We start from the raw sequence: 26622 nt of genomic DNA on the forward strand, positions 1-26622 counted from the left end.
TTCGTTGTCTCGATTTTTCAATTTTTCGATTCTCCAGTTTTTTAAAATTTTAATTTTCAATTTCAGTTTTAGACGTTTCAAAAGTTTCGTTTCTGTTTTGTTTTCTTGATTTTTCAATTTTTCGATTCTCCAGTTTTCTGAAGTTTTAATTTTCAATTTCAGTTTTAGACGTTTCAAAAGTTTGGTTTTCTCGATTTTTCAATTTTTCGATTCTTCAAATTTTCGATTCCTCCAATTTTCTGGTTTTAAAATTTTTCCATTCTTCAACTTATAGGTTTTTTATTTTTTAATTTTTCTAAGTTTCAACCTTTGGAACTTTACGATTTTTGAGATTTTTCGATGATATCCTAATTTTTCAATCAACTTAAAATTATAGATTTCTTTTCGATTTCTTCGTTTTTCCGTTCTTCGATATTTTATTTTCCAATTTTTCGAATTTTTAAATTTTAGATTTTTCGGTTTTTTCATGTCGATTTTTATACTTCTCAGTTTTAAATTTTTGGATTTTTCAATTTTGCGATTTTATTTTTTTTTTCTGGATTTATGGAGATTTTGATGTTTCGATTTTTCAATTTTTCGATTAACTTTTTTTTTTAATTCTAAATTTTCATTTTTTCGATTTTCCTATCTTTTGATTTTCGTTTCTCAATGTTTCAGTTTTTCGATTTTCTAAATTTTGGATTTTTGGGTTTCTTAGTTTTTCGTTTTTTCAATTTTTCAATTTGTAATGTTTCGTTGTCTCGTTTTTTCAATTTTTCGATTCTACAATTTTTTGAAATTTTAATTTTTCAATTTATCGATTTATCTATTTTTTTAAATTCTAAATCTTCAATTCAATTTTTAACTATTCAATTTTTCGATTTTGGGCTCATTCTGTTCCTGAATTTTTCGATTTTTCGACTTCTCGGCCTTTCGATTTCTCGATTTCCAGATCTTTTGATGTTTCATTTCTCAATTTTTTGAATTTTGGATTTTTCGGTTTCTTGGTATTTCGATTTTTCGACTTTTCAGCTTTTCGATTTTAAATGTTTCATTTTTCAATTTTTCAATGTTTCATTTTTTCGATTCAGTTTTGCAATTCTTCAACTTTTAGGTTTTTACATTTTTGAATTTTTCAGTTTTTGGCGTTTCAAAAATTTCGATTTTTCGATTTCTCAATTTCTCGATAAATCAATTTTTGGTTTTTCACCTTTTCTATTTCTAGACTTCTCGGTTTTTCGATTCTTCAGTTTTTCATTTTTTCAGGTTTTTGATTTTTTAATTTTTCGGTTTTTCGATTTTTGGAATTTTACGAATTTTGAGATTTTTCGATGAGAACCTAATTTTTCGATCTTTAAAATTTTAGATTTCTTTTCGATTTCTCCATTTTTCTGTTTTTCGATATTTTATTTTTCAATTTTTCGAATTTTTAAATGTACATTTTTCGGTTTTTCATGTTTCGATTTTTTGACTTTTCGGTTTTAGATTGTTGGGTTTTTCAGTTTTGCGATTTCTCGATTTATGGAGATTTCGATGTTTCGTTTTCTCGATTTTTCAATTTTTCGATTCTTCAAATTTTCGATTTCTCCAATTTTCTGGTTTTTAAATTTTCCCATTCTTCAACTTACAGGTTTTTATATTTTTTAATTTTCCGAATTTTCAACTTTTGGAGAGTTTTCCGACGAGACATTGAAGCGCGCTGACGTGTTCCCGAGTCTCCGTTAATTTCCTTCAACTTTTGACGATTGCTAGTGTTTGAAGTGTTAATCATTTTCTTGTGCTAGTGAAAGTGAACACTACATCAATTGTGATAACTTTTTGTTATCTCGTGCTTATCGCACAAGAAGACAAGGAGGCGCCGTTATCAGCGCTTCTTTAACCAGCACAAAATGCAATCTATCGTTACGTTATCTCCTTGACGACCACTTTTTACGCAAATTTGTATTTGTAACTTCTGACTACAGGGGTTACAATGTCGCAATCACAAAGTCAAACTTCCACTAATGTACAAAACAGTTTCCCCAAGAAAGAACAAGCCATCATTATGAACGTCGTTGCAGACTTAAAACTAAGAGATTACTTGCTAGCATTAGGTCCCATTGTGGACCCCAAAAATATTATTTTTGCGTCACGAATATCTAACGGGAGAATTTGTGTCTATCTGGCAACTGTGGAGTTAGTAGACAAAATCGTTTCAGAACACGCAACTATCACTGTTAATAACGTGAATATAGATATCCGTCGGTTAATTACTCCCGCCAAAAGAATCATAATCTCCAACGTGTGCCCATCAATTCCACACGAAGTAATTGAAAATGTTATTCAAACCATGGGTTTTAAAATCGTGTCCCCAATAAATTTCCTTAGGACGGGTGTTCCCGACGCAGAATTTCGACATGTTTTAAGCTTCCGACGTCAAGTGTATATCCTACCCGATCCAGCCCTAGAATTAACATCCTCGGTAGTCGTAAAATATGATGAAACCGATTATAGAATTTTTTTGAATTTTGATGACCTTACTTGTTTTCTATGTAAACAATCTGGTCATATAGCAAGTCAGTGCAAGAACATACCAAACCCTATTTCAGAAGAAGACCAACCAAGCCAGAATTCTTCCTTGGAGGGAATTTTAGACCCTAAGGTACAGTCCAAAAAACGACCAGCTGACTCTGAAACTTCTGACCCCTCAACGTCCATAACAGCGCAGATGCATACAGACGAATTACAAGCAACAAAATTTAAAAGACCTGAAGAGCGAGCAAAAAGAAAGAAAGCGTCCCAAGAAAAAAGATCAGACTCCTTACAACGCTATGACTCAACGGATAGTATACTTCCTAGTACTGTTTCCGAAAGACTGGAATGTGTAAAATCCCTGTTCGACAATGATAATAACCACTATGTGCTCAATTTCATTCAATTCTGCGACTTTATGACCAATGTCTCTGGAAATTCTGACCCACTATCAGTTTCAAAGGATTATACGGATGACATTAGGGGCCTTCTTAATATGCTATATGACCTATACCCCACCCTTGATAATCGAAGTATGAAAAATCGTTTTACTCGGATCCAGAAAAGGCTTAAAAATCAACTGGGCCTTTCTGCAGAGTCTTTTAAAACGGACGACGATTCTGATTCGTCGTCCCAACAAAGTTTATTTTAAAATTCATCCTGCAATGGAACCTCAATGGGCTATATGCCCGACTACCGTATCTGCAAATTTTAACTACTCAAACTCGACCTTCTATTATTTGCCTCCAGGAAACTAATCTAAAAGATAATAAGCGCTACGACATGAACAATTATGCCACTTATCATAAAAACAGAACAACGTCCATTATAGCTAGCGGAGGAGTCGCCACATACGTTGAAACCAGCTTCCCGTCCTACGAAATCCAGCTGACTACAGAAATAGAAGCAGTGGCGGTGGTGGTACACATGAAACAAAAATTTACAATATGCAATGTCTACATTCCTCCTTCGAAGTTACTTACTAGTCAAGAACTCTGCGATCTCTATCAACAACTCCCTCAACCGTGTCTCATAGTTGGGGATTTTAATGCCCACAATACCTTGTGGGGGTCCAGCAGTACTACTCGAAGTGGAACTGAAGTTGAAAAATTCATTGACTTATGTAACTTATGTCTCCTTAATAACGGACAGCCTACAAGAGTGAACTTGGCATCTGGCAGTATGTCAGCCATCGACTTAAGTTTATGTGACCCTCAGTTACTTGCCTTTTTCACATGGGCACCTTTTCCCGACCTGCATGACAGTGATCATTTCCCTATTCGTATAGATAACGACTTAGAGCAGCAAAGGTCACACACCTCCTCTGCCAGATCGATGTGGAATCTACCACAAGCAGATTGGAGTAAGTACATGGATGACACAACTAATGCACTGGATTCGTTTCAGCCAAGTAGTGATATTAACACTACTATCCACCAGTTCAATTCGATTTTGCTTGATGCGGCCGCTAAATATATAGGGAAGATTACATCCAGTGGGCCCCATAAACAGGTAGCTTGGTGGAACCCTGAATGTAAAGAGGCGATAAAAAAAAGTAAGAGAGCATACAATCAATGGAAAAGACGCCCAACAGTTGAAAATTTAGTCGAGTTTAAGAAATATAGAGCTAAGGCGAGATATTGTATGAAGCAGAGCAAAAAATCATCCTGGAATACCTTCGTATCTACGCTAACTCCTAGGACGCCGCCAAAGACTTTGTGGAATAAGATCAATAGACTTAAAGGAATCGCCTCGTACCAAACACCGCAAGCGTTATTACACCACAATACGCTCACCAGAGATGAACAAGAACTGGTCGAACTATTCGCCGAAAAATTTGAAATGTCTTCTCAAGATTCAAATTACGACCCGAGATTTTGCCAACTGAAAAAACAAATTGAATCGCAGCCACTCTTACTAGACGATCTGGAAACTCATCCTATTAACGCTCCGCTCTCACTCCTAGAACTAGATGAAGCATTAGCTACCACTCGAAATTCCTCTCCAGGCCCTGATAATATCCCTATCGTCTTCCTCAAATATCTTTCTCCACTTGGAAAGCAAATTCTCTTGAAAATCTTCAATCAAGTCTGGCAAACTCGCCAGTTTCCGCACATCTGGTCTCAAGCGACTATATTACCTTTCGTAAAACCGCAAAAGCCCAAAAGTGATGTCAACTCCTACCGGCCTATATCATTGACTAGTAGCACTTGTAAATTGCTTGAAAAAATTGTGAATCGTCGCCTCCGTTGGTATCTCGAAAAAGAGGGACTCCTACATCCATGCCAGAGCGGTTTTCGACAATACCGATCCACAATGGACAGCATCGCTCATCTAGAGTCCGAAATATCCACAGCATTCACAAACAAGCAGAAAGTGTTGGCAATTTTCTTCGACATCGAGAAAGCGTACGACATGACCTGGAGGGATAACATCCTTAGAAGCCTAGTCAACCTTGGATTTACGGGCAATATTGCTCACTATGTCAATAACTTCCTTCAAGACCGCAGTTTCACTGTTCGCATTAACAACACCGTCTCTTCTGTCAAGATGCTTCAAAATGGAATACCACAAGGCTCTGTTATCAGTGTCACGCTTTTCCTGTTAACCATCAATAATATCTTTCAAAAAATTTCACCACCAATTAAAGCCCACCTCTTCGCCGATGATCTAGTGATATTCACTAAAGGGAAAGACCTAGCGTCGATGCGTAACCTGCTGCAGAGCTCCCTACAAGATCTAGAAGACTGGTCAGCAACGACAGGCCTCAGATTTTCCACCACTAAATCCAAATGTATGTTGTTCACTAAACGACAAGTTCAAGAAAAACCAACTCTAAAACTGGGAAATGTCAACTTAGAGTATCTAGAAGAAAATAAATTCTTAGGCTTAATTTTTGACCAACATTTGACTTGGAAGCCACACCTTAATTTTCTCAAACGAACCTGTTCCAAACTGCTTGACCTCTTAAAGGTCTTAGCCCATCACAACTGGGGAGCTGATACCGTGACACTTCTCCAAGTTTACAAAATGATAATAAGATCAAGGATCGACTATGGTGCAGTTGTGTACTCCACCTGCAAAAAATCGTACCTTAGCCCTATTTGTACGATTCAGAACACTGCTCTTAGACTTGCGTTCGGCGCATTTCGAACGTCACCGGTTTCTAGCTTACATTGCTTAGCAAATGAATTCCCTCTCATTGATCGTTTCCATTATCTTCGCCTCAGTTATGTGGTCCACATCGCTAGAAACCCGAACAATCCTCTTAGACGACCAATCTTGGAACCACCAATTGACTCAGCCCTTCAAAATCCTTTCAACAAAAGACTACGTAGTGATCCTCAACAGCTCGACCTACCCAACCTTCCTCAGACACTTTCTCAAACCTTTACTTCGAATCCTCCATGGGTCAATTCTCCACTGCCAGTCAATATCTCTATGTCTATCTACAAAACAGACACCACACCACCTTCCGTCATTCAGGCAGAGTATCGAGCTTTAACATCACAATTCCCGAACCACACACATCTCTTCACGGACGCATCTAAATCATCACAGGGAGTCGGCGCTGCGGTGAAGACCCCAACCGACGTCCTCCAATTTTCACTTCCAACTTATAGCAGCGTGTTGACTGGGGAATTATACGCTATCCTGGAAGCCCTTAACCACATCGTCAACCTCCCAGGATTCCACTTCGTGCTCTTCACGGATTCCATGAGCGCACTGCAAGCCTTCAAGGCGTTGTTTCCAGTCAATCCACTCGTAGTTCGTATCCAAGAACAGTTTCAACAACTTCGACTTCAGGGCAAAGAAATTCTCTTCTGCTATATACCATCACATATGGGCATAACAGGCAATGAAATGGCAGACACCCTAGCTAAGGAAGCGATCCTTTCAGTCAATTCGAAACCTCTTATAGCTGTCCCATCTACGGATATTAAGAGTCTCTTTCGAACTCGCATTGTAGCATCCTGGCAACGCAAATGGGACACGCATCCCTCCCATCTACGCAAAATCCAGCCCAGCGTCACCACACGGTTGCCTCTACCTAGTACTCGCCAGGGCCAAGTCTTAATCTCCCGACTCCGGCTTGGGCATTCCAGATTGACTCATGCTTATCTGTTCTCACTCGATAAGGTCCCACCTCAGTGTACGAAGTGCAAGTCAGTACTAACAGTGGAACACATTCTACTCCACTGTACAACATTTCAACAGAACCGCATCCGCTGGTCACTGCCACCATCCCTTACCGAAGTTCTGGGTGATCTCCCAGCTGTGGAAAAGCTATTGCAGTTCCTCACAACATCCGGCCTTCTGCAGTTAATCTAAGGATTGCAAATTGTATTATACATCTTGAATTGTACCGCCTTGTCACTAATAACCCTTCGTGGTTGATGTGACAATAAACATTTACATAAAAAAAAAAAAAAAAAAAAAACTTTTGGAATTTTACGTTTTTGAGATTTTTCGATGATATCCTAAATTTTCAATGAATTGAAAATCATAGATTTGTTTTCGATTTCTTCGTTTATCCGTGTTTCGATATTTTATTTTTCAATTTTTTGAATTTTTATATTTTAGATTTTTCGGTTTTTTCATGTAGATTTTTATACTTCTCAGTTTTAAATTTTTGGATTTTTCAATTTTGGGATTTTCTTTTTTTTTCTGGATTTATGGAGATTTTGATGTTTCGATTTTTCAATTTTTTAATCGATTTTTTTTATTCTAAATCTTTCATTTTTTAACTATTAAATTTTAGGCTATTCATTTTTTCGACATCCTGACTTTTCGATTTTTCGACTTCTCGATCTTTTGATAATTCGTTTCTCAATGTTTCAGTTTTTCGATTTTCTAAATTGTGGATTTTTGGGTTTCTTGGTGTTTCCTTTTTTCAATTTTTCGATTTTTAAATGTTTTTTTTTTCAATATTTCAATTTTTTAATGTTTCGTTGTCTCGATTTTTCAATTTTGCGATTCTCCAGTTTTCTGAAATTTTAATTTTCAATCTCAGTTTTAGACGTTTCAAAAGTTTCGTTTTCCCGATTTTTCAGTTTTTCGATTGTTCAAATTTTCGATTTCTCCAATTTTCTGGTTTTTAAATTTTTCCATTCTTCAGCTTATAGGTTTTTGTATTTTTTAATTTTTCGAATTTTCAACTTTTGGAATTTTACGATTTTTGAGATTTTTCGATGATATCCTAATTTTTCAATCAATGTAAAATTATAGATTTCTTTTCGATTTCTTAATTTTTCCGTTCTTCGATATTCTATTTTTCAATTTTTCGAATTTTTAAATTATAGATTTTTCGGTTTTTTCATGTGAATTTTTATACTTCTCAGTTTTAAATTTTTGGATTTTTCAATTTTTCGATTCATCGATTTTTTTTTATTCTAAATTTTTGATTTTTAACTATTCAATTTTGGGGTATTTCTACTCCCGAGTTTTTCAATTTTTCGACTTCCCGACTTTTCGATTTTTCGATTTCCCGATCTTTGATAATTCGTTTCTCAATGTTGCAGTTTTTCGATTTTCTAAATTGTGGATTTTTGGGTTTCTTCGTTTTTTGTTTTTTAACTTTCTCGATTTTTCAATGTTTTTTTTCAATTTTTCAATGTCTCGTCTCGATTTTTCAATTTTTCGATTCTCCAATTTTTTTGAAATCCTAATTTTTTAATTTAAGATTCGTCAATTTCTCCATTTTTCACTTCTTCGTTATTCCTACTTTTCAATTTCTTGAATTTTTAAATTTTTGAATGTTCAGTTTATTGATTCTACATTTTCTTCATTTTTAAATTTTACATTTGTCGATTTTTCAATTCTTTGATTTCAAAATTTTTTGATTCGATTTCTTGACATCTCGGTTTTTCAATTTTGAAAATTTCTTGATTATTACTGGATTTTTTGATTAATCGATTTTTTAAGTTTTCGATTTCTCAAATTTTCGACATTTCAGTTTTGGGAATTATTCAGTTTTTCACTAATTCCACTGCGCTTTCTGTCATTGTTTTGAATATCTGGAAATGTCTTTGTTTGATTTGAGGAACAAGTCGAAATATACTTACTTATATTTAGTTTTTTTTTCAACAACACGATACTTAAAACATAATTCTAATCTCAAATTCACCCTTTGATATTTTAACTATTTTACTGTTGAAAGATGACTAGTATATTACGAAAAAAAAAGTAAGCATTAGCCCCACCCACCCGCCCCATCTCACTTGTGATTATTTTTTTTTATTTGTCGTGAGATGAGGGGCGGAGCTTAAATGCAGAGTTCATATTTCTCTACAAGAAATGACCATGTGAAATGTGTTTTAGGTACCGTGTTGTTGAAAGAAAACTACACATACTAAGAAAAAAAATAACCCCGCCCACCCACCCGATCTCAATTGTGACGAATTTTTTATTGGGTATGAGATCGAGGGGCGGAGCTTAAATGCAAAATCCATATGTTAGAGTCATGATCGTATTGCAGAAAATACTATTATGAGAAAAAGATTGGGAATGATTATTCTTAATCTCTCAAAAACAGAAGGAAATAGAGAGAAAAAGAACAAAAAAAAATGCCTAGTCAACACAATATAAATAAACGCTCTGAAGTAAGTCATTAAATTCGATAAAAATAAGATTTATAGCAAAAATTTGATAGTTTTCTTGGTATTTTCGGATCTGACCTGACTTTGATCTAACTTAACCTGCCCGGACCCAACTTGACCGCACCTGACCTCACGTGCACTTGTCTGCCCTGACCTGACGTGATATAAACTGGCATAACCTGATCTGACTTGACCTGACTTCATTTATCTTAATATAGCCTGACCTGACTTGCTCTGACTGGCCTGACCTGACTTAAGGTAATCTGACTTGACCTGACTTAATTCGAGTGAATCCTGATCTGACTGACTCGACTTGATCTGACCTGACTTCATTTAACCTAATATAGCCCGACCTGACCTGAACTGACTTAACCTGATCTGACTTGTGGTAATCTGACTTGACTTGATTTAATTTTCGATTTTGATCGCTTTTGTTCGCAAAAACCGCAACTCTCGTTTTTGGACCCTCACTCACCTGAGATAGTCCCTCTTGCACAAGATGAGGTTGGCCTTCGTATAGAGCGTGGATCCCACCTCCCCCAGGCGGCAGTCGCAGCAGCCGCACTTGAGACAGTCCTCGTGCCAGTACAGGTCGAGGGCCTTGAGGAGGAACCTTTCCGTGATCCTCTTGCCGCAGCCGGCGCACTCCCGCACGCCGCCGCCCCCGGCGCTGTTGGCGGCCGTCGAAACCGACACCGGCGTTGGGCCCGCCACCGCCACCGACGCTCTACCGTTGGCCGCTTGCTCCCCACCGGACTCTGCAACAAACAGGGGCCACCTTTACAAAATACCTATAAATATGCGTTAGGCCGCGCTAAATCAAACATGGACAAATGGTAACGAATGGGCCGGAGGTGATAGGAGCGGCTGGCGGGATAATTCCTGGGAGACAAGGTGAGCTCTTTATTTCAGTTATCCGCTTGTTAGGGTGTCACCGAGCGCCCGCTTGCAAAGTGCCGCTAATGGCTGCTGACAAATGGCCCTTGCGAGAGTACGGAGTCTACGAATCGGATTCGAACGGGCGAAACACGAAAACGTAATTTGGCAACCGCCGACTGGAAGCGAACGGGGTTTTTGCGAAATTCGTGAAATATTGGGGGTGGGGAAGTGGAGGAGGCTTTCCAGTCAGGTTAATTTAGAGGCTGCGAAAGTGGCGCAGTCGGTGAGATAATAATCGTAATTCGGAAATAAACATCAGCGACTAGTAGTTTTGTGTTTTTTCAACTGTGAGAACACAAGTCGCCATTTTGCGTCTAAGTTCCGACGGGTGGTGGTTTCGTTCCTCGCTCGAGTCTTTAAATTATGTAGATTCGGAGAAACGAAAGTGTGGAGGAAAACTGCGCCGCCACCTACCTGGTTAAATGGCAATTTCCCGTCTGCCTTTAGAAAATCGCCGTAAATCAATCGCCCGAATCAGCGTTAATGAGGTGTGGGTTTTAGTTCGGCAGTCGGTGATGTTTACTCGTCGAGACGCAAATTGATAAACAGGAGTATCTGAGTGGAAGCGCAGATCACAATATGAGATTATTCCGCCTGGCGAATTACAATCGCCGATTTAATTAAACTAGTGTGTACCTACGCAGCAGTGTAATTGGCAAACGCCGCCACCTCACTCCAAAGAGATGACTTACATAGGAATGATGGAGCCGGCGATAATTATTTTGCAGTCGTGTGAAGGCATTTTAATCAGGGCGAAACACCTGACAAAAATCGAGACGTATTGTGTATCATCAACGCACAGGGACCCTAGTTTTAATTTTTGACAGTAGCGCTTTTTTACTTCCCAAAAGGTCTGTCGTTTCCGTCTTAGGAATATCGTGTGGATGGTAAAACGCTAACCAAAATTTGGATCATCCCTAGCGACGATGATATAACTAAAATAACATACACCTCTACTTGTAGTTTATGAATCCGTTTTGAGCTTTTATTCTAGGTATCAAGATCAAAAAAGAACGGTTGAAAGTGATTTCGACTAAACTTTCCTCGCTTCTGAATTACAGGATAATTGGGACCCCTGAGAAGGTTTCACATTCTTAAAAAAAAGACACTTGGGGCCCTCGAGAAGGTTTTATCTTTTTAAAAAAAAATAGTTGGGCCCCGAGAACGTTTCGCCATCTTTAAAAACGGACAGTTGGGACCCCTGAGAAGGTTTCACATTCTTCTTAGCCCCTCCGAGAAGGTTTTACCTTTTTAAAAAAAGACACTTGGGATCCCGAGAAGGTTTCGCCTTCTTTAAAAAAGGACAATTGGGACCCTTAGAAGATTTCAGATTAAAAAAATATTTGGGCCTCCCGAGAAGGTTTCATATTCTTAAAAACATACATTTGGCGCCCCCGAGAAGGTTTTGCATTTTTAAAAGAGACAGTTGGAACCCCCGAGAAGGTTTTACATTTTTAATAAAGACAGTTGGGACCCCCGAGAAGGTTTTTATATTAAAAAAAAAAAACCGTTGGGACCCCAAGAAGGTTTCACATTATAAAAAATAACATTTGGTGCCTCCGAGGAGGTTTACATTAAAAAAAAAAAAATTGGGACTCCCGAGAAGGTTTCACATTAAAAAAAAAACATTTGGCGCCCCCGAGAAGGTTTTACATTTTTAATACAGATAGTTGGAACCCCCGAGAAAGTTTTATATTTAAAAAAAATTGAAATATGGAGAATTCGAAACTTCAAAAGATCGAAAAATTGAAAAGTCGAAGAGTCGAAAAATTGAAAAATCGGGCAATCGAAGAAAGCGAAATGGCCGAAAATCGAAAAATTAAAGATAAAATTGAAGAAATTAAATTTAAAAAAAACGAAAAATCAAAAATTGAAAAACCGAAAAATGGAAACAACGAAACTTGGATAAATGGAGGAATCGAAAAATTGCTATAATTGAAAAATATAAAAACTGTAAAGGCGAAAAATCAAAAAAGGAGAAATCGAGACATCGAAAAATCTGAATTTTAAAAAATCAAAACATTTAAAATATGAGAAAACTAAACAACCGAATAATTGAAAAATTGATCAAGCGACAAATCGAAAATTTTAAAAATCTAAAAATAAATCTAGGAAAAGTTACAGAATCGAAGAATTAAAAAATCCCAAAACTGAAACATCGAAAAATTTAAAAATGGAGAAATCGAAGTCGAAAAATCGAAAAATTGGATTGAAATTTCGAAAATCGAAAAACCCAGAAGTCGGGAAGTCCAGAAGCCAAAACACTGAAAAATTTAGAAATCGGGAAATGGGAAAATCAAAATATCGAAAATCTAAAAGGCGAAAAGTCGAGAACTCGAAAAACCGAGAAATCTAAATAGCGAAAATTTAGGAACGCCAAAATATTGAAAAATCAAAAAATTTAAAAATCGAAAAATTGAACAATCGAAAAATTGAGAAACCCAAAAGTCAAATACCAAAAAATTTGATTAATTCAAAAATTGAAAATAAAGGAACTGAAAAATTGAAAAATCGAGAATTGAAGAATCGAAAAATTGACATATTCAAAATTCGAAACTTCACAAGATCGAGAAATCGAAAAGTCGAAAAATTGAAAAAATTAAACTTAAAAAAATGGAAAAATCAAAAAGCTGAAAAACAGAAAAATGAAAACATCGAAACTTGGATAAATCGAGAAAAGGAAAAATCGAAAAATCTGAATTTTGAAAAATCAAAATATTAAAAATCAAAAAACTTGACCGAAAAATTGAAAAATTGATTAAGCGACAAATCGAAAAATTTAAAAATTCCAAAATGAACTATCGAAAAACAGAGATATCGAAAAATCGAAAAATAGAGAAATCGAAATCGAAAAATCGAAAAACAGAGATATCGAAAAATCGAAAAATAGAGAAATCGAAATCGAAAAATCGAAAAATTGGATTGATTTCGAAAATCAACAAACCCAGAAATCGGGAAGTCGAGAAACCGAAACATTGAAAAATTTAGAAATCGAGAAATGAGAAAATCAAAATATCAAAAAATCTAAAAGGCGAAAAGTCAAGAATTCGAAAAACCGAAAATTTAGGAACACCAAAATATTGAAAAATAAAAAAAATTAAAAATCGAATAACTGAAGAATCGAAAAATTGAGAAATCCAAAAATGAAAAATTTGATCAATTCAAATTGAAAATAAAGGAACTGAAAAATTAAAAAATCGAGAATTGAAAAACCGAGAAATGGAGACATCGAAACCTGCATAAATCGAGAAATCGAAAAATTGATAAACTGAAAAATATAAAAATTGTAAAGCCGAAAAACTGAAAAATCGAAAAATGTAAAATTTAAAAAAAGAAAAATTGAAAAATCAGAAAAAGAGAAACCGAGACATCGAAAAATCTGAATTTTAAAAAATCAGAACATTTAAAATATCAGAAAACTGAAAAGTCAAAAAAGGAGAAATCGAGACATCGAAAATCTGAATTTTAAAAATCAAAAGTTTAAAATATCAATAAACTTAACCGAAAAATCGAAAAATTGATCAAGCGACTAATCGAAAATTTTAAAAATCTAAAAATAGTTCTAAGAAAAATTACAGAATCAAAAAATTAAAAAATCCCAAAACTGACACATTGAAAAACAGAGATATCGAAAAATTGAAAAATGGAGAAATCGAAGTCGAAAAATCGAAAAATTGGATTGAAATTTCGGAAATCGAAAAACCCAGAAATCGGGAAGCTAAGAAACCCGAAACATTGAAAAATTTAGAAATCGAGAAATGGGAAAATCAATATATCGAAAAATCTAAAAAGCGGAAAGTCGAGAACTCGAAAGACCGAGAAATCTAAGCATCAAATATTTGAGAACACAAAAATACTGAAAAATAAAAAAATTTAAAAATCAAAAAATTGAGAAACCCAAGAGTCAGATACCAAAAAATTTGATTAACTCAAAAATTGAAAATAAAGGAACTGAAAAATTGAAAAATCGAGAATTGAAGAATCGAAAAATTGAAAAATCGGACAATCGAAGAAGACGAAATGGCCGAAAACCGAAAAATTAAAACTTGAAAAATTCAAAAAATGAAATTTAAAAAAAAAACGAAAAAACAAAAAATTGAAAAACCTAAAAATGGAAACATCGAAACCTGGATAAATCGAGAAATCGAAAAATTGATGAATTGAAAAATCAAAAAAGGAGAAATCGAAAAATCTGAATTTTGAAAAATCAAAATATTAAAATATTAGAAAACAACTGAAAAATCGAAAATTGATCAAGCGACGAACCGAAAATTTGAAAAATCTAAACATAAATCTAGGAAAAAATTACAGAATCGAAAAATTTAAAAATCCCAAAACTGAAACAATGAAAAAAGAGAAAAACTGAAAAATGGAGAAATCGAAAGACCCAGTAATCGGGAAGTCGAGAAACCGAATCATTGAAAAATTTAGAAGTCGAGAAATGGGAAAATCAAAATATCGGAAAATTTAAAAGGCGAAAAGTAGAGAACTCGAAAAACAGAGAAATCTAAGGATCGAAAATTTAGGAAAGCCAAAATATTGAAAATTCAAAAAATTTAAAAATCGAAAAATTGAAGAATCGAAAAATTGAGAAACCCAAAAGTCAAATAAATACCAAAAAATTTTATTAATTCAAAAATTGAAAATAAAGGAACTCAAAAATTGAAAAATCGAAAATTGAACAATCGAAAAATTGAAATATCCAGAATTCGAAACAACACAAGATCGAGAAATCGAAAAGTCGAAAAATTGAAAAATCAGACAAGCGAAGACAACGAAATGGCCGAAAGTCGAAAAATTAAATTTTGAAAAATTTAAAAAATGAAATTTAAAAAAACCGAAAAATCAAAAATTGAAAAACCGAGAAATGGAAACATGGAAACCTGGATAAATCGAGAAATCGAAAAATTGATAAATTAAAAAATCAAAAAAGGAGAAATCGAAAAATCTTAATTTTGAAAAATCAAAATATTAAAATATCAGAAAACTTAACCAAAAAATCGAAAAATTGATTAAGCGACTAATCGATAATTTTAAAAATCTAAAAATAAATCTAGGAAAAATTACAGAATCGAAAAATTTCAAAATCCCAAAACTGAACCATCGAAAAACAGAGATATCGAAAAACTGAAAAATGGAGAAATCGAAGTCGAAAAACCGAAACAACGAAAAATTTAGAAATGGAGAAATGGGAAAATCAAAATATCGAAAAATCTAAAAGAGTTTGAAAAGTCGAGAACTCGAAAAACCGAGAAATCTAAACATCGAAAATTTAGGAACGGCAAGATATTGATAAATCAAAAAATTCAATAATCGAAAAATTGAAGAATCGAAAAATTGAGAAACCCAAAAATGGAATACCAAAAAATTGGAATAATTAAAAAATTGAAAATAAAGGAACTGAAAAATTGAAAAATCGAAAATTGAAGAATCGAAAAATTTAAATACATATCCAGAATTCGAAACTTCACAAGATCGAGAAATCGAAAAGTTGAAAAATTGAAAAAAAAAAATTAAAATTTGAAAAATTGAGAAAATTAAAATAAAAAAAAAAAACGAAAAATCAAAAATTGAAAAACCGAAAAATGGAAACATCGAAACCTGGATAAAACGAAAAATCGAAAAATTGATAAAATTGAAAAATATAAAAATGGTAAAGCCGAAAAACTGATAAATCGAAAAATGTAAAATTTAAATAGTGAAAAATTGAAGAAATCGAAAAATCTGAATTTTGAAAAACAAAAGCATTAAAATATCAGAAAACTTAATCGAAAAATCAAAAAATTGATCAAGCGACAAATGGAAAATTTGAAAAATCAAAAAATAAATCTAGAAAAAATTACAGAATTGAAAAATCCCTGAACTGAAACATCGAAAAATTGAAAAATGGAGAAATCGGGAAATGGGAAAATCAAAATATCGAAAAATCTAAAAGGCAAAAAGTCGAGAATTCGAAAAACCGAGAAATCTAAACATCGAAAATTTGGAACGTCAAAATATTGAAAAATGAAAAAATGAAAAAATCGAAAAAATTAAAAATCGAAAAATTGAAAAGGGTAAAAATAAAATGTCGGAAAATAGTGTAATCGAAATATAACACAATCGAAAATTTGGTAGATCGAGAAATTCCAGTATCGAAAAATCGAGAAATCCAAAAATGAAATACCAAAAAATTTAAATAATTCAAAAATTGAAAATAAAGGAACTAAAAAATTGAAAAATCGGGAAATTTAAAAATCAAGGAACTGAAAAATACCAAAACTGAAATAACGAAAAATTGAGAAATCGAAACTTAAAAAATCGATAAATCGAAACATCGAAAATCCGAAAAATTGAATATTCTAAAAATTGAGAAAAAAAAAACTTCCCACATTTTTGATTTTTTTCCAAAAATCTCGATGTGTAGGATAAAAATTCAGGACAGACTCATGTTACTTTTTAACATTTTTTGGAGATTCAAAACTAAATTGCAAAATATTGTTTTATAATTTTGATTTTTTCCCAAGAATCTAGACGTCTCTGGTAAAAACTCAACACGGAGTCAGAAACTAAATGTGTAGGACTATGTTATTTATACAATTTAAAACCCATTTACTATCAAATTTTGTAATTTTTCGAAAACGCCGGATCAGCTTTATTGTCCCGCAGGAGCGAGGAAAGTTCTGTTGGCAACCAGATGAACTCCTGCAACGAACAAGTCTATCGCAGGAATGGTACGCATGAAGCGGGGGCTCATTAAAAGAATTCGCCGATTTATTGTTACTGTGCTTGTGTTGGCTGCGAAAGGAATTTGAAGAGCGTTTAAACAACATTAGTTCTTGATGGCCGTACGGTGGTACTACTTGTACCAATAAGTTATAGATGACGGTACGTAGGTGTCGAGGTTCGTTCCTGCTGCGATGACACGGGTCATAAAATCGCGGCGATTTTTTTACTGGTTAACGAGGAAATTATGCCATCCGAGCGATACATTAGGACGCGGGGGTCATAAATTAAGCGTGATGGCACTACTGTGGTATTCGCGCAGGGCGCACCCGCAAAACGTTCCAGGAAAAAATCTAGTAGCGACTTGTTTGCGACTTGTTTGCGACAGCACCCTGTATATATTGGGAAACCGTGGTCGGAGCGAAATTTTCTGAACGATTCCTCGCTCCCCAGGTCCCGGCTCCGGTTTTCATTTCGATCCGGATTAATTAAATCCTCTCAAACCGTCGTCGAAAATCAGCGCGAACAATGCCGTTATGTTTCGGCGGCATAAAAGAGGGTGTGCAAATTCGTCCTTAAATCGTCGGGACATTGACAAATGGTCGCGCGAATCAGTACCAAGACACTTAGCCCTCTTCAGCGGTGGCTTTTAATTCGAACCCACTGGCTAAATTTAATTACGGGCGTCGTTAAATTCGCGCGCCACATAATTGCTGGCGTCATTTCAAATATGACACTCGCATAATATGCTAATTCTAGAAAATAATTCTGAAGGCGGAAATTAAGAAGATAGTGGGCTCCGTTTGAATACATAAAGCCATTTTACTCGCGAGCTTGTTTTCATCAGTTTTCTCATTCGGCTTAAACTATTTTAATTAAAGCAACGGCTAATTTAACTAGACAAATCTTCGGGCATGCAGAAAAGAGGCTCTCTAAGAATACGCCGCCGCCGCCGCCGAGCTCGCCGCCCCTCCCGCCATTGTGCTGCATAATGCCCGCGATTACATTCAACGTGAGACGGACGGATCTCGATCGTCTTTGATTCCTAGACCATTGTTGTAGTCGGGCTAAAACCCCAGGGAACGCCATTGGTTTTCGCCACCATCGAGCTAAAACTAGCGGCGTCCGCGCGGTGTGTGTTTGTGTTCGTCGAGATGGCCTACACCTCCGTAATTAGGAGAAGACATGAACGAATTAAAACAATTCAATTTTCGTTAACCAAATTAAAAAATTCATTTGCTTGTTTCCAGAGAGTGGGCTCCCTCTCCCCCGTCCCGAGTAACATTAAGTTGTAATTCTAACAGCACAAACTCCGGCTAATGAGTTTTTTCTTTTTAATAAAGTATGCACTTAAGTAATTAGTTGCTCGTATGATATTACAGTACCTGCGTATGTATGTAAATTACAAACATAAATAATGCGCGCTATCACAATAGACGTGTAAAAGAGATGTTTTCCGGTTTGTTTACTTAAAACGCTAATATGAAAGCTTCTGTATACATGTGCTACTCTTTTATGTTAATGGTTTCACTTACCTGGAGGAAGACGATGCTTCGTATGATGATAATTTCATTTATTAGGGGAGATGGATGAGATAATGGTACCATTTACTCATTCATTACTTTTTTTGAATATATTTTAATAGAAATGCGGCTTATCGTTCCTTCAATTGGTTTTAATAACTGACTTTGCATTATGCTGTAGAGCTCAACCAAAACCACGCAATTATCGCACGGGCTTACGGTGTCCAAGTCAATCAAGTTTATGGCAAATTGTCTTCAAAATTAGCGAGCAGTGGCGTCGCGTAACAATAACATAAATGTTTAAAAATAGTCACGTATAAACATGTTGTGTTAATCTTGCTGTTAGGCCCGACGAGACACTGACAACGCTGTTTTTGCGAAATTCACGCATAGGTGAAGCTCTAGCGGCTAAAAAGGGTTTATATTGAAATATTTAAAGTGTCTACGGGAAAAATTATGTCTTTATTTTCAAGGAGTACCCGCCACTGGACTCACGCTATTCATACGCTTAGTGAGCTTAATCGAATTATCATTGTAAATTTTATGGAACCAATTTCTGATGCGTTTTTTATATAGACACAAAATTTCATTCTCATAGACATGAAAAAATTATTAAAGTTGTTTATGATTTTTGTTTTTTGATAACCTCTGTAAAGTACAAATCAGTTCAATTTTTAAATTTCTTTGTTTCTTCATTTTTTCGATTTTCAATTTTCCAACTTCTGAATTTTTCAATTTTCAGATTTTGTAATTTTTCGAATTGAGTTTCTCGAATTTTAAAATTTTTCGATTTTCAATTTTTCGTTTCGGTTTTATAACTTTTTGGTTCTGCAGTTTTAATTTTTTCAGTTTCTCGTTTCTTCAATTTTTCCATTTGCGATTTATCAGGTTTTATTTTTTTTTAAAAACTTCATTTATTCGATTTTGGAATTTTTCGATTTTTAATTTATCGATTTTTGATTTTACAGTTTATTGACTTTACAATTTTGATGATTCTATATTTCGAACGTGCAATTTTTGAGTTTTCCAATTTTTCGATTCGCTTCGCTTTTTCTTCTTTTAAATTTTTCGATTAACTCATTTTTTCCAAGGTTTAAGTTTCCCAATTTTCAGCTTTTCAGTGTTTTTCATTTCTTCAGTTTTTCACATTTTCGATTTTGCGATTTAGTTTATACAGTTCCAACTTTTACATTTTTCCATTTATCACTCTTTTTTTTCTTTATTTTTTCGATTTGCTATTTTTCTTTAAATGCTTCAGTTTTTCAATTTTCCATTTTCTGAATTTTTCAATTTGCCGATTTTCCAAATATTCGATTTGAGTTTCTCGAATTTTCAAAATTTTTGATTTAAAATTTTTCGTTTCGCATTTTTATTTTCTTTATTTTTTCAATTATTTCATTTTTAAATGTTTCCATTTAATAACTTTTTGGTTTTTGGTCTTGGAGTTTTCATTTTAAAACTTGCCAGTTTTTCGATTTTCCAAATTTCAGATATTTTAATTTTTATATTTTGTAATTTTTCGATTTGCAATCTCACGAGTTTTCAATTTTTTTCAGTGTTTTTCGATTTAAAAACGTTTTCATTTATTCGATTTTTCAATTTTTCGATTTTTAATTTCTCAATTTTTAATTTTACAGTTTGCTACAATTTTGATGATTCTATACTATTTCGATCGTGCAATTTTTGAATTTTCCAATTTTTCGATTCGCTTCATTTTTTCTTCTTTTTAATTTTTCGATTAACTAATTTCTGCCAAGTTTTAAGTTTTCCGATTTTCGTGTTTTCGGTGTTTTTCATTTCTTCAGTTTTTCGATTTTCAATTTTCCGATTTTTCAAATTTTCGATTTTGCGATTTAGTTTATACAAAATTTTGCAACTTTTGCATTTTTCCATTTATCATTCTTTTGTTTCTTTATTTTTTCGATTTGCAATTTTTCTTTAAATGTTTCAGTTTTTCAATTTTCCATCTTCTGAATTTTTCAATTTGCCGATTTTCCAAATTTTCGATTTGAGTTTCTCGAATTTTCAAAATTTTTTATTTAAAATTTTTCGTTTCGGATTTTTATTTTCTTTATTTTTTCAATTATTTCATTTTTAAATGTTTCCATTTTATAACTTTTTGATTTTTGGTCTTGGAGTTTTCATTTTAAAATTTGACATTTTTTCGATTTTCCAACTTTCGGATATTTTAATTTTTATATTTTGTAATTTTTCGATTTGTAATCTCACGAGTTTTCAATTTTTTTCAATTTTTTTGGATTAAAAAACTTTTTCATTTATTCGATTTTCAATTTCTCGATTTTTAATTTTACAGTTTGCTACAATTTTGATGATTCTATACTATTTCGATCGTGCAATTTTTGAATTTTCCCATTTTTCGATTCGCTTCATTTTTTCTTTTTAATTTTTCGATTAACTAATTTCTGGCAAGTTTTAAGTTTCCCGATTTTCGGCTTTTCAGTGTTTTTCATTTCTTCAGTTTTTCGATTTTTAATTTTCCGATTTTTCAAATTTTCGATTTTGCGATTTAGTTTATACAGTTCCAACTTTTGCATTTTTCCATTTATCATTCTTTTGTTTATTTATTTTTTCGATTTGCAATTTTTCTTTAAATGTTTCAGTTTTTCAATTTTCCAATTTCTGAATTTTTCAATTTTCAGATTTTCCAAATTTTCGATTTGAGTTTCTCGAATTTTCAAAATTTTTGATTTAAAATTTTTGATTTAAAATTTTTCGTTTCGGATTTTTATTTTCTTTATTTTTTCAATTATTCATTTTTAAATGTTTCGATTTTATAACTTTTTGGTTTTTCAATTTTAATTTTTTTAGTTTATCAGGTTTTAATTTTCTTTTGTTTCTTCAATTTCACAATGTTTAAAAGTCTTGGAGTTTTCATTTTAAAATTTGACAGTTTTTCGATTTTCTAACTTGCGGATGTTTCAGTTTCTATATTTTGTAATTTTTGGATTTGCAATTTCATGAGTTTTCAATTTTTTATTTTTCAGTTTTTCCATTTTTCAATTTTTCGGTTTTTCAATATCCGGATTTTATTTTTATTTTTTTCTATGTGAAATGTTCCAATTTTTCGGTTTTCGGAGTTTTGTGTGTTCAATTTTTGATTTGCATTTTTTCTAGATTTCATTTTAAATAATTATATATATATATATTTGTTTTTTTTTTTAATTTCAAAACTTTCTCATTTATTCGATTTTTTTTTCCTTTTCTTAACGTGAAATTTTTCAATTTTTGGATTTTTCAATTTTTCGATTTTCGGTTTTTCGTGTCTTTAATTTTTGATTTGCATGTTTTCTAGATTTCATTTTAAATACGTAATAATAATTATCATTTTTTAAATTTTTCGATTTTTCAATTTTATAATTTTTGAAATTTTTTCAGTTTTAAGTTACTGGATTTAAAAACTTTTTCATTTGTTGGATTTTTCAATTTTTCGATTTTTAATTTCAATTTCCCGCTTTTTAATTTGTCAGTTTCTCGATTTTTAATTTTTCAACTTTTCGATTTTCAATTATTCGATTTTCCATTTTTTCTATTTTCCGATTTTTAGTTTTTCAGTTCTTCAATTTCAACTTTTAAATTTTTGAATTTTTAGATTTTACAATTTTTTGATTTTTGTTTTTGGAGTGTTCAATCTTTAATTTTTAAATTTTTTGATTTTCAATTTTTCGTTTCGGTTTCTTATTTTCTTTATATTTTCAAGTATTCGATTTTTCAATTTAAATTGTTTCAGTTTCTAATTTTTAACTTTACAATGTTTCGATTTTTCAATATTTCGGCTTTTCAATGTTCTAATTTTATTTTTCTTTTTTGTAACGTCAAATTTTTCAATTTTTGGATTATACGATTTTAGAATTTTTTCACTTTTCAATTACTGGATTTAAAAACATTTTGATTTATTCGATTTTTCAATTTTTCTGATTTAATTTCTCGATTTTTAATTTTTTAGTTTCTCGATATTTAATTTTTCGATCTTTGAATGTTACAGTTTTTCCACTTTGCAATTTTGATGTCTATAACTTTTTGATTCTACAATTTTTGGGTTTTACAGTTTTTCGATTCGATTTGTTTTTTCTTCTTTTTCATTTTCTGATTCATTAATTTTTCCTATTTTTAAGTTTCTCGATTTTTAGTTTTTCAGTATTTCAATTTTTCATTTTTTCAATTCTTCTTTTTTCAAATTTTTCGATTTTCCATGTTTTCGAATTTACAATTTTTCATTTTTTCAGTTTTTTGATTTTCTAACTTTTGAATGTTTCAAATTTTAGATTTGCACTTTCACGAGTTTTCAATTTTTCCTATTTTTCAATTTTTCATGTCTTCAATTGTTTTCCGATCTGCAAAATTTTCGTTTCGGTTTTTCATTGTTCTAATTTTACAATTTTCCTTTTTACTTTAACAGATTTTTCAATTTTTTTTTATTTTGCAATTTTTCTAGATTTATTTTAAATACGTAATAATAATAATAGTTAATTTTAAAATTTTTCAACTTTTCAATTTTACGATTTTAGAATTGTTTCACTTTCCAATTATTGGATTTAAAAACTTTTTCATTTATTCCATTTTTCAATTTTTCGGTTTTTAATTTCTTGATTTTTAATTGTTTAGTTTCTCGATATTCAATTTTTCATGTCTTCAATTTTTCGCTTTGCAATTTTTCGTTTCGACTTTTTGTTTTCTTTATTTTTCAGTTTCTCAGTTTTTCAATGTTGTGATTTTATAATTTTTCTTTTTACAATGTAAATTTTCAATTTTAATATTTTTGAATTTTTTTCCTTTTCAATTATTGGCTTTAAACACTTTCATTAATTCGATTTTTCGGTTTTTAATTTTTTAGTTTCTCGACATTTAATTTTTCAATTTTTCGATTTTTGAATGTTACAGTTTTTCGACTTTATAATTTTGATGTTTATATAATTTTTCGATTGTACAATTTTTGGGTTGTCCAATTTTTCGATTGGATTTGTTTTATTGTCTTTCTCTGTTTTTTTTTGATCTTCTTGATTTCTAGTTTTTCAGTATTAAAATTTTTCATTTTTCCAGTTCCTCGATTTTCAGTTTTTCGATTTTCTAACTTTTGGTTGTTTCAATTTTTAGATTTGCAATTTCAGGAGTTTTCAATTTTTAATTTTTCAATTTTTCATGTCGTCAATTTTTCGATTTGAATTTTTCGTTACGCTTTTTTCTTTTCTTTATTTTTCAGTTTTTCTTTTTTTCAATGTAATTTTTTCAATTTTTGAATTTTCCAATTTTTTGGTTTTCGATTCTTCGTACTTTCAATTTTTGATTTGCAATGTTTCTACATGTCATTTTAAATACGTAATAATAATTATGAATTTTAAAATTTTCCAACTTTTCAATTATACAATTATTGGATTTAAAAAATTGTTCATTTATTCGATTTTTTAATTTTTCGGTTTTTATTTTCTTGATTTTTAATTTTTTAATTTCTCTATATTTAGTTTTTCAGTTTTTCGATCTTTGAATGTTGGTTTTTCAACTCAACAATTTTTCGATTGTACAATTTTTGGGTTTTCCAATTTTTCGATTCATTAATTTTTTTCAATTTTTAATTTTCTTGATTTTTAGTTTTTCAGTATATCATTTTTTCAATTCTTCGATTGTCAGTCTTACGATTTTCTACTTTTTCGAAGTTGTAATTTTTAGTTTTTTCAGTTAGTTTTTGGGTTTTGAATTTTTGCGATTTTTTGATTTTTCTTTTCAATTGAAAAAAATGGAAAAATGCAAAACTGCAAAATTGTAACATTAAAAAATGAAAGAACGAAAAAGTACAAAATGAAAACTTTGAAAAATATAAAAATTGAAGATCAAGAACTTGAAAACTTGATGAAACGAGAAATTTCAAAATCGAAATATTGAAAGTTAAAGAAATTGGAAAATCGGAGAACTGGAAATCAAAAAATGTAAAATGGTAAAATTAAAAAATTGGAAATTCGTAGAATTGAAAAATATCAAAGATTGAAAATTTTAAAAATTGAATAGACGAGAAATTATAAAATTTAAACAAAATTTAAAAAAATAGAAGAAATGGAAAAACAAAAATTGAGATATAAAATCGAGAAGATGAAAATTAAAAAATCTGAAAAATGAAAGAATAAAATCAAGAATTTTTTAATTTAATTTTTTTCAATTTTTAATTTTCTTGATTTTTAGTTTTTCAGTATATCATTTTTTCAATTCTTCGATTGTCAATCTTACGATTTTCTACTTTTTCCAAGTTGTAATTTTTAGTTTTTTCAGTTAGTTTTTGGGTTTTGAATTTTTGCGATTTTTTGATTTTTCTTTTCAATTGAAAAAAATGGAAAAATGCAAAACTGCAAAATTGTAACATTAAAAAATGAAAGAACGAAAAAGTACAAAATGAAAACTTTGAAAAATATAAAAATTGAAGATCAAGAACTTGAAAACTTGATGAAACGAAAAATTTAAAAATCGAAATATTGAAAGTTAAAGAAATTGGAAAATCGGAGAACTGGAAATCAAAAAATGTAAAATTGTAAAATTAAAAAATTGGAAATTCGTAGAATTGAAAAATATCAAAGATTTAAAATTTTAAAAATTGAATAGACCAGAGATTATAAAATTTAAACAAAATTTAAAAAAATAGAAGAAATGGAAAAACAAAAATTGAGATATAAAATCGAGAAAATGAAAATTAATAAATGTGAAAAATGAAAGATTAAAATCAAGAATTTGGAATTTGAGGAAACGAAAAGTTGGAAAACCGAAAACTGGAAAAATTAAAAATTGTAATATCAAAAAATTTTGCAAAATTGAAAAATTGCAAATTGAATAATTGAAAAAAGGAAAAATTGAAAACTTTGGAAATCGAGATATTGAAAAATTGAAAAAATTGATAAATGAAAGAAAATGAACAAACGAAAAATTGTGGTATCAAAAAATTGTAAAATCAAAGAAGAGGGAAAATTGTTTGAAGGTAAATAAATTCCGATTTTTTGAAAAATTATAAAATAAATTTAATTTTTTTATGAGAACCCATATAATTTAAGAGTGTGATAGGCGTTTGTTTCTAGTGAGTTTTTCCAATACAAGATTTTGTGATGACGTCATCGACATTGTTTGATATAGAATTTTTGATTTTTTTTCCAAAAATCTTAAATCTCAAAGTAGTATCTTATTTTACAAAACAAAATAAACATATTATTATAAATTTTGGAGATGATTAGCCAAATGTCGGTTAACGTTCTACCATCTACATATATTTCTAATATACGTACAAGATTTAACAACAATCGGTCCAGTAGTTGTGAGGTTAGACGATAGACAGACGGAAACACTTTTTTCGCACTCTAGAGGTCATGAACCGTCGAGAATACATGAAAGTAGCTTACGTCCTTCAATGGCTTTGTCGAGTGGTGCATCGACCTCACAACTTCTCCAACAGGCTTAATTTTGTAAAAGTGTATAGAAATCGTGACTTCTCGCAATTAATAAATGAAACTCAGCAGTGATAGAAATCGCTTTCGGCGAGAAGCATCTGCCTTGTGCCAGTATACGCCTTGGCAGGCAAAAGCTTTCGCCGCCACCCTAGCATTTTCGGCGGAAAGGGTGCACATCTGAGCGTGTTGCATAAAAATAATTAAATATGACACTTTGAGCCAAACAAGGTTTTCCGCGTTATTATTCGATGATTAATGGAGTGTTCGCGGATGGTTCAATTGAATATTTGGAAGGGAAAAGCTCCGAATACAGCAGGACCGCCTCTTTCGGGTGATGACAGGCCGGTTGAATGGTTGGTTTGAGCCAACGGATTTCGTGTTGAGCTTATTTTAACGATCCTGCCAGTTACAGATGTAGGCACAAAGCTCTCTCGGAATTAGTCTCTATCAAATCTCTATTATAACGATTCTAACAGTTTATGCTGATTATGTCATTTACATTTTGATCGCATTGTGTGTTAATTTAACAATTGTTCGCTCGATCGGTCTTGAGACGCCGCCGCCACCGGCCACACCTACACCCGCCACTAATCAAATCCGGCCGAATTTCCATTTCGGCCAGTTTTTGCGCCAATTAGCCGGAACGCGCGCTTTCCTGCTACCGGGAACCGCATCTTCCCGGGCTTGTTTATTAAGTCTTTAGGACGTGTCCTGCGGTCTCTGCACCTCTTTTTCCCTCCTTCAACCCGGCCCCTGTCCAAATTGGGTGCAGACGTCATGACTGCGTAATGATGCCGTTTCACCCCTTCCCTTAACCTCACACTCTTCACGCTCGCGCGCCACTCGCTGCCATTAAATCTCCGGAGTTAATACAAAATGCATTTGTTGTTGTTCCATTATGTAAATGAAAACTCAAACCACTCTCGCAAA

General features: G+C 32.1%; 1 protein-coding gene across 5 annotated transcripts in view; it reads right to left on the bottom strand.

Annotated features, from left to right (window-relative positions):
• LOC135140865 (LIM domain only protein 3-like) overlaps positions 1 to 26622 on the bottom strand; it is a 228676-nt gene that overhangs the window by 21116 nt on the left and 180938 nt on the right. For all 5 annotated transcript variants that reach the window (XM_064071588.1, XM_064071587.1, XM_064071589.1 and 2 more), the window contains one exon: positions 9565 to 9847. In XM_064071588.1, the coding sequence (XP_063927658.1) occupies positions 9565 to 9847 (283 nt within the window). The remainder of the gene's footprint in view (positions 1 to 9564; positions 9848 to 26622) is intronic.

The sequence above is a fragment of the Zophobas morio genome, unplaced genomic scaffold (genome assembly GCF_036711695.1).
Source record: "Zophobas morio isolate AGI-343-1 ecotype UQ-CSIRO unplaced genomic scaffold, CSIRO_AGI_Zmor_V1 ptg000041l, whole genome shotgun sequence".
Taxonomy (NCBI): Eukaryota; Metazoa; Arthropoda; class Insecta; order Coleoptera; family Tenebrionidae; genus Zophobas; species Zophobas morio.